The sequence below is a fragment of the Cryptomeria japonica genome, chromosome 3 (assembly GCF_030272615.1).
Source record: "Cryptomeria japonica chromosome 3, Sugi_1.0, whole genome shotgun sequence".
In the NCBI taxonomy this organism is placed as follows: Eukaryota; Viridiplantae; Streptophyta; class Pinopsida; order Cupressales; family Cupressaceae; genus Cryptomeria; species Cryptomeria japonica.
Window position 1 is genome coordinate 324,455,044 of NC_081407.1, and position 9,703 is coordinate 324,464,746.

A 9,703-nucleotide genomic window follows, 5' to 3' on the forward strand; every position below is an offset into this window, starting at 1 on the left:
TGTTCCATCAAGCCTAGGAATATCTCTCTGAAAGATAGCTCCAAAAGAACTCGATGAACTTCAACTGTTAGTCACCATAGGATCTTCCTCAAGTGGACAACTTTCTGCAGAGAGGACCAAAGCTCTGATACCAATTGTTAGACAACTCAAATAACCAAAATACAACTGAGAGGGGGGGATGAATCAGTTGTCACAGATTACTGGAACCATTATCCATTAAAAATTTAATACCGAAACCCAAAACATTAATACCAAAATAGTAATTAAACCAATTAAGCATAAACAATAATCACAAAATAAATACCATCCACATGACACCAAGATTTATACATGGAAACCTAGTAAAGGGAAAAACCATGGTGGGAAGCCTACCCATAGTGAGATAATACTTCTGCAGTAAGTATGTGAATTAAAATTGTGGGGCTTGCACTTGTAGGAAGGTCAATAGCCTAGAGTGCACTACTCATTACAAAAGGAGTATCACTGACTACATAGAAATCTAGACTACAATCAAGAGAAGTGTTGAACTACAAAAGATAGCATCTCCTATGCCTGAGTATAGTTTCGGTTAAGCTCAATACCGAAGGACTAAATCCTTTTACATAAACCCAATTCGATGTCTAATGATCAACCAAATCTTCTGCCTGAATGATATTACATTATTCTCACATTACATCCCTTTTCCATAACCATATCTCTACCATATCTTATCTACAATGAGATCTTACATCTATATATACAAACCCTCTACCATAAACAATTAGGTCGGGCACTAGATAATAAATCAATTACATAATTACAAACCATGTCAGCCTTAGACCAACAAATAATATCCAACACATAAGACATCCCGGAAACACATCGAGAGGTCAAATCCAAATGTTACATTAAAGTTGGTCCATAACCTAGACCAGTCGGGACCCAGTATAGGTCCACACGCTACAACAATGATCTCCATCCACCAAGTCTTGAACATGATCACCAACAACATCCTAAAACTCCACTAGAAGCTACACCAACACCACTTATGCAATCCATCAAAGATCTTCATCAAAAGCTCTACCGGTGAAACCCTCGCTGGAACCAGAAACCAAGCTTCTAAGCAAACAGGATAGCATCTGATCACCAAACCAAAACCAACTTACTAAATATGAACATGAGTATCATGAATAAGCCAATTACATAACCAAACTATACCAGAGCCTACCAGATCATGCTGAATTCAAACCAACCAAAAACCACTCAACCTACCAAGACTAGAAGGGTGTCGGTAAAGCATCCAAATAACTGGTGTTGGCATGAATGACAAAACATCAATGCAACATATAATCAATTCCTCCAAATGGCCAACAAAGTCAACATACTATTTTGAGTAGTAGATAGCATTCTTTATTGAGGATTAGAATCATAAATTTTGTAATTGAATACAAATTAGTCCCTTACTAACTTAATTTTCTATTTTTTCATTCCACTATTATCTAGCATCCTAATTCTTAGGATGCTATTTACTTATAGATTTTTAGCATATGCATGACATATGTTCAATGGGATTGAGGCTTGTTCTCTCCCTCGTTTCCTATAAAAGAGGATTTAAAGCCATTGTATTCTTCTTCTTAGGCATTGAAATTTTTTAATATCTAGGAGAGCTCAGAGTTGTGTCATAATAAGAGTTGATATGAAGAGAAATAGATCATTATACTAATCTAAAACATACATTCATATCATATAATAAAAATGGAGTTCAAGACTATTTGGTGTGATTGTATCCTTTTATAATATTCAATTATTTTCGAATATATGAGGAAGGCTTAACTATTCCAACTCTGTAATGCAGGGTGTGTTTTAATTTTTACTCTATGCCAAGGAAATAGTTAAAAATTCTCTAATCGGTATACAAGGGGTACAATTTGATGTTAGGATCTTGAAGTAGAGTTGCATCTTAGATAGCATTTGGTGGTTTAACGTAAAGAATTGAATTAATTAGCCCTAAATTGAAATTTTATGTCTATAGGTTTCACATGATGTTGTTCTAGCTTGAATATATTTCCCTATAAGGAAATGGTCTCAATAATCTTAAGGGTTGGGGTTTTAAGGCATCTTAAATTCAAAAATCCAAAAACATATAAATTCCTTTTAGTTTATTTATTTTCAATTTGCTAGCGTAAGACATGAAATTCTCCTATTCTAAAAGTATTCAAATCCAAGATAACTTAGCCTTAAAGAATACATCTAAAATTTGGATTTTTCCTATGAGAATATATATGCTTTTGTAGCATCTTAAAATTGTGACACTTGCAATTTTGATTGCATTTGGGTCTTCACGATGGCGACGCAACACTGAACCTAAATGGAGACCCCGAAACTTGTTTACAACATCAAAAACTGCATATTTTTGCACCGTGGCCTGATCCTTCCTTGCACCCTGCTGTCCCGGGAGCTGGGACCATGGTGCCCAGTGCCCTGGTCCTTGGCCCTATTTTGGGCCCAGTCTCTTGTTGGGCAGCGGGTCTTTAAGTTTGCAATTCCAAAAATAATGTTTCTAGGTCGGCCTAAGGTCAGAAAAATCAGTCTTCTAACCCTAATTGACAAGTATATAAACTACATTTCCCCTCTTAGAAATGGTAGATGGTAAAAAAGAGGAAGAAAAATAAGCAAGAGCAAGAGGTGAAAGCGCTAGACAAACATTCAAACATTCAAGCATTCAAGCATTCCTTCAAGCAATTGAGCATTCTAGGTCTCCATTCAAGGCTAGGTGTTGCATTCAAGACAAGGATTCAACCATTGAAGAGGAGATCACCTACAACACACAACATACAACATACAATATCATTACACCTTCGCATGTAAGAATACAAACATTCTTACAACAAGGTATCAGTACTTGATTACATTACAAACATTTACATTTACAGCATTCTCATTTCTTGGTTAATTCCAAAACCGGGGTTTGACTTGAAGGCAAACCCCTAATCCCTAACCCCCCAATCATCCTCTCTTTTCTGTGTGTAGGTTGTAGGTACGTGGCTGTAATTGAAGATCTGGAATCCTTGTGTAGAGATGAATAGATCCCCCTTCGTTTCGCGGATTTTTTGGAGGACCGTGTGCACTCCGGGCGCCATCGTCTCGTCAACTTTCGCTCAAATTTGTAGAACAACATCATCTCGACATTTTACTGCTAATTTCAGGTCCGTAGCTTCATCCCGTGTCTCTATCTCAGTCTACAAGCAAATCTTTCCCACTTTTACATGCATTCCTAATTCAATCCTTCTATCTACATTCTTTACAAAAGAGGGTATGCTTGCTATCTCAACCCTTGAAACTCATTTAGAATTCAATCTTGCATTGTGTGGGATTGGATCTTGTGAGTTTCAACCCCTCTTTTGAATGTCAAGTCTCTCCTAAGTGAAAACTGTCAATTCTAGTGACCTCCTTTATCCTTGGAGTGGGGGGAACACCTAGGGTTCGATTTTCCGCTTGACAGCTTTTAATGCAATATTAGCTCTTAAAGATTGAATCACAAAGATATTGTCGTAGGACCACCCTCCTTGTTTGTAGAGCCTAACATTCAAAAGGTTTAAGCCTTAGGGTTTAAGTAGGGTTTTTCCTTGTTTGTTTTCCACTTGCCTAGAAGCCCCTAATCATAAGAAAAGGCTAATCTTTACAGGGTTTTAGGAAACTTAGCTAGAAACACCAACACATGGGACATAAGACAATTTCTTGTTTCCTAGACTAGCATAAACCTTTGTAGATAATTTTTAATTCATATATGATAGCCACACCTTATCATTCTAAATATAATCCACACCTATCACATTAAGTAAATATAATAATATGTATAATAATCTTAGGATTGCAATGACCCTATTGTAGGGAGATAAATATAAAGATCAAATTTGTAAATTTTTACCATTTAATATTTTATTTTATCCATTTTGAGGAAATATTTTGATATGTTTGTTGGAATGAATGAACATTGAGAGCGGGGGGTGAATCAGTGTTCTGCAATTAATAGTTTTATTAAATTGATTCTTAAACCACTAGATACAAATGAATAAAAGAAAAATGAAAAACCAAATGCAAACAAGCACAAAATCATAACACCAAAATTTTTACGTGGAAAACTAGAAAGGGAAAAAACACAGTGGGATTGAGACCCAAAATATTATAATACTGTGATTAGGAGTATGACAATGTTATAAGAGAGGAATACTCATGCATTTAGACACACTGCCTAGAGCTCACTTCTCAATTAGAAAAGTGGGCTACAAATTGGAGGAAGGCTCACAGCCTTACAAACAATTACAAATGATAACAAGAATAACAAAAATGAATAGTAGCATCTACAAATGCCAAAAGGTAGTTTCGGTTAAGTGCAAAAAGTCTTCTTCCATTGTTTTGTCTCGTTGTTCTATTTTGCTACTCTGTCATATATTGGAACACAAAAAATTTCAATCACACACATAAAACTTCACATAACCACACATACAATCTTCATAGACTCACATCTCATACGAAAATGCTCAAATGAATCGATCTTATATATCGGCACCAACAATATAAATCAATTTCCATGTCGGCCCCAAAAAACCACATAACACACAACATGAAACATGAAACATGTAACCATAAGTTGGCTCAATCCAATTACAAATCCTTATGTGGACCTAAAAAAATTGATAATATGCTTTACACATGTTGGCTCGACCACCTCGAACTCAAAACAAGTCACCAAAATCATCTCAAAGATTCCACACCACATGCTACACCAAAATAACCCTATTCCTCTTGAATTACCGGATACAGGATCTTCAATCTTGCATGAGAATTAATATCGGAGACTAGGATTGTGAAATAAGTTGTCTCAAACATCCAATCAACTACATCTTTCACCGCAACCAAAAGTATGCAACCAAAATTTAGATTTTCTCAATGTACCCATACTCCGTATTCCACCTTCTAGGCTTAAGCAAAATTAATATCAAACTTTTGGTAAAAAACTTTTGCATATACCAGATGTGATATCAGATCTGAGTTGCCATCAATGACAACCCAAAATCATTCCTCATGCACTAATCTCTACTGGTACAATGTCTCTTGCCAACAATGTTTACATAATTGAAAAATATCATAATCTTTAAAAAAAAATATGATTCCCTTACTTAATCTTTAGTTGTACACATATCTTCCCATGTACTTACTGCCCACCTTATTATTTTATGCTCTTAATCTAACACATTCATAGAAGCCTTGCATTTTTTACGCATCCATATGCCTACACTATCATATACATTATCCTCCTAAATTTGATAGTTTTATCACTTGGGATCATCTTTTTGGTAATTGGGGTGACCTTAAAATCACAAACTTGAGTCCTATATTTTCACATGTCATTATTTAATTTTCTCTAAATTCTGCCCTTTATTTTCCTACCTTAAGTCAAATAGGTATACATTCTTTTACAAATGATGCAATATCCTATTATTAAAAGTATAAATTAGTATTTATCTATCATCCTCAAGTATTCAAATATCTATCATACATCTTCTCATCCTATATGATTGAATACAAAATCAATAGCATAACAACTAAATTTGGTGCACTAAAAGGGGTATCATATCTATATACATGATTCTAGGGTGCGTGTTGTTTTCATTCTTGCAAACATATTAGCTAGACAAATCTAGGAGAACATGTTCCCTAGCAATTCAACAACCAACCTTCCAATATTTTAAAATAGCACCAATTCTAGAGTAGAGAAGGAGACAAAGTAAGTATTAGTAATTCCAACTTGGTAAACAGTAGAGGTGCATTGGGCAAGGTTATATTTCATCATATAATGAATCCAGAGTCATTGACTAGACCATTTACCTTAGGTAAAATGAAAACCCAATGCAAGATCAAAGGTATTTAATTGAAAAGGAGATCATACTTTTAAACCTAAGATAGTCAATGTTTAGAATCTTTAGCAAATTGTAATCATTCTCCGATCAACAAACTATTAACTCAACCTTCTCTATATTCAATTTTATAGTACATTAACCCAAAATTATCACATATTAAATTTTAATTGATTTATACTTATATATGAATTAATTCTATTAGATTAACTTAGATTACTATTAAAAAACTCTATTATCCATCGTACATTAAAATTATTTAATAATCATTAATATTATAAATAAATAACAATTATATAAAATAATCTATCACTAAATTATCAATTGTGTTCATAATTATATAAAATACAATAAACTAAAAGCTTAATTTCAAAATAATATATATATATATATATATATATATATATATATATATATATAGGTGATGTCAGCATCTTTCAACTTTTTTCAGAAGTATATTTAATTCATAGACTGAGTCTGCAACGATAATTAGTCGTAAGGATTTGTTCGAAAGCATACCCCAACTTTAATCGGTTCAATTCTTCAATGTTAAGTTACGATTTTACAAATGACGTTATCTATACCTATCGGCCACTACCGATTTTCTGGTAACAGACAATGTACTAGACAAAATAATATCTCCACTACCGTCTGTTTCAACGTAACAAGTACCATAAATGGAGCACAACTGCGGCAGTTGACCGGCCAGAATCTTCCATTAAAGACAATGTTGAGAAGTGAAAAAAAGAATAGCATAAACAAATACTTAAAACAAATTATTCGTGCGGTAAACGAGCAGAATCTGCGGAAAATGACGAGAGCATTACCGACCACTACCACTATCCAACAGCTGCTATGTAGCTATATGCCCTTGTTTTTCTATCTATAGGGAATGATTGAATTGGGATAGCTTTCTCAATTGGAAATTACGTGCCGGATTTGCTTTTCCTGATTCTCTTTTATGGTTTTGTTTCAGATTGTTTTGCTGTAAGTATTGGGCTTGCTTATTTCTGACTTTAATAGTCAAGGATGAATTGGAGGGTATTGATAAACGGCCTATGGGAAACAGCAAAGGATATCTTTTGTCAGAAGATTCTAGCGAGCCATTTGCCTTCAACTATTCCTCTTCCTGATCTCACTGGTTTGTCCTGCATAGTCACAGGGGCTACCAGTGGAATTGGACTCTATACAGCAAGGTATTTATTTAGATTATCTTTATCCAAAATATGAGTACAATTGATATCAGAGATCATTGTTGTTTTGAATTAAATTTGTGTAACAATTCTTGATCTATTATCAAGATGATTCTTATCTTTGTTTATCGTAATGATGGATCATACAATATGATCTCAAATATTGATACTCAAAATCTATATACAATTTAATCTAAAAATAATAATATATACTATCCATGTGTTGTGATGTACTGATTGGTTATGACATAATTTTTTATTTATTAATTGGCTTTCAGAGAGCTTGCAAAAGCGGGTGCCCATGTTTGTATGGCATGCCGTAATACAAAAATTGCTCTGCAGCTTGTCCAAGAATGGCAGAAACAGACTAGTGGGAAGCCCATGTCTATAAAAGTACTATAAACTGTTCCGTCTTAGTATGTTACATATTATTTTGCGATTTTTGCACTAACAGAATATTATAGTGATATGACAAACTACACATAAAACAGATTATGGAGTTGGATCTTCTGTCCTTCGCTTCAGTAAGAGCTTTTGCTGCCAGTTGGGAATCTACCGGATGCCCAATTCATATTCTTATCAACAATGCGGGAATCCTTCAATTGGGAGGTCTGTTCTCCTTGTATGCTTCATAAATTGTATACCCAACACATGGAAAGTAATGACTAATAAAACATCTTTGACATCAGAACCAGAAAAGATGTCCAAGGATGGATTTGAGCAGCACATACAAGTAAATCATCTTGCACCAGCACTCCTTACGCTTCTCCTTCTTCCCTCGCTACTGAAAGGAGCTCCTTCAAGGATAATAAATGTCAACACTGTGGTAATTTGGCTCCAACCGTTTATTTACAATACCATCATCTGATCTCTTTCTATACATGATTTTGTTTTACTTGTTTTCCAAATTTAGGCAACCTAGTATTTTTTTAACAACTACAGGCTCACCATAACGCTGTGGTGGATTCTGAATATCTGAATGCGGATTTTAGAGTGAAAAGCTATAGCAGCTTAATGGCTTATGCTTCAAGCAAACTTTCGCAGGTAAGTTTTTTTGGTCTAATTCTATGTGCCATTTGCTTTGTTTATATGTTAAAAAACTAATACCTTGCAATCCAAGAGATAAGTATTTCAAAGACATTGTTTGTTTTTAATTAGATATAGATGATTCACGAAGAACCCATTAAAAATTAAATGGTTTAGAAGGAAGCCATGTTAAATCTTGTTTTTAATTAGATTGATTCTCTTGTTTAGTTTAGTTTTTAATTCGATGGTGCATAAAGAGCCCATTAAAAATTAAATGATTACAAGGAACCCGTATTAAATATTTTCTACTGAGTACAGCTCATAACCCTCAAGTTGATCACATTTTTAAATATTTCTTGCAGTTGATGTTCTTAAACGTTTTGTCAAGAAAGCTTCCAGCAAATGCGCAGCTAGGAGTAATCGCTGTTCATCCAGGAATAGTCAGCACAAACATTACGGTATTAATCTATAATCTTCCTTGCATTAAATATTAATTTTCCATTTCTAAGTCTCAATCATAAAATTTATATTAACTTAAATCGTACATTTTTCTAGAGGGGATTTGATCCCCGTTTCAGTAACAAATCATTTTGGAGGTTTGATGCAGAACAAGGTACCATACTCTAATATATCTCCAAAGGTCTTCTTATTTAAGAATTTAATGCCATTTATTATTTTCAAAATAACCTTATATATCAAATCTAAGGGTTATGATAATATTGTTTTGAATGATTGAATAGGTGCAAGAAGTGTTCTGTTTTGTGCAACAGAAGGAGAGGTTGAACAACTTCTCCACAAACGTAAAAATCAACAGGAAAGTGGATTTCTTTATTACAGTTACAATTGCAAACCAGCAAAAGTATCTGCTCAAGTTGCAGATCTCAATAACTCATTCCGAGTTTGGACTAAAACACTTCAACTCTTGGGCCTTTCAAATGAATGTATTCAGAGAAGTATAGATCAAATTATCCCTCCAGCATATTGATCCCCAAAAAATGGGTGGTGAAAAATGTTATGTTGCCTGTAATAGATGTTATTTATTATTGTTTTTTTTTTTTTGAATATCCGGTAAACTTTTTAGCATAGTGTGACCGGCAATGCAGTGCATAACGGCCGTAGCGTGACTGGCAATGCGGTGGACAATGGCCCTAGCATGACCGGCAATGCAGTGCACAATGGTCGTAGCGTGATCGGCAATGCGGTGCACACCAGCCTAACAAGGACACAAAGCTTGCGAACACAATGACCCAACAAGGATTTGAACCTTGGTGGCGGCTTTAACATGACACTACATGTCTGAAGACAATGTTATTTATTATTATTATGAGTTCGAAATATAAAGCTTTAATTAATAGGACATTCAACTGATTCTATTGAGATAACTGCACATCAAATTGTTCTCATTACACTGATGATAGCTGGCTGAAAATAAATATAAATTGCAGGCAGATAAATTATTTGATTACCGGTGCATTCTTGACAGATTACTTAGCTATTACTCTTCCCAGAGCACCATTCTTTCTTTAATTTGAGAGGCTGATGACATCGTGCTCGTGGAATAAGTTAAAAAATAGATTCTCCCAAGGA

The 9,703-nt window shown here is 34.4% G+C and overlaps 1 protein-coding gene across 1 annotated transcript; it reads left to right on the forward strand.

Annotated features, from left to right (window-relative positions):
* Positions 1-6,915: 6,915 nt before the first annotated feature.
* On the forward strand, positions 6,916-9,172 carry LOC131035985 (dehydrogenase/reductase SDR family member FEY). Its single transcript, XM_057967775.2, has 8 exons — positions 6,916-7,093; positions 7,369-7,483; positions 7,582-7,699; positions 7,780-7,916; positions 8,033-8,134; positions 8,479-8,574; positions 8,672-8,729; positions 8,857-9,172. The coding sequence occupies exons 1-8, from the start codon at positions 6,927-6,929 to the stop codon at positions 9,099-9,101; spliced, it is 1,038 nt and encodes a 345-aa protein (XP_057823758.2). The 5' UTR covers positions 6,916-6,926; the 3' UTR covers positions 9,102-9,172.
* The last annotated feature ends 531 nt before the right edge of the window (positions 9,173-9,703 follow it).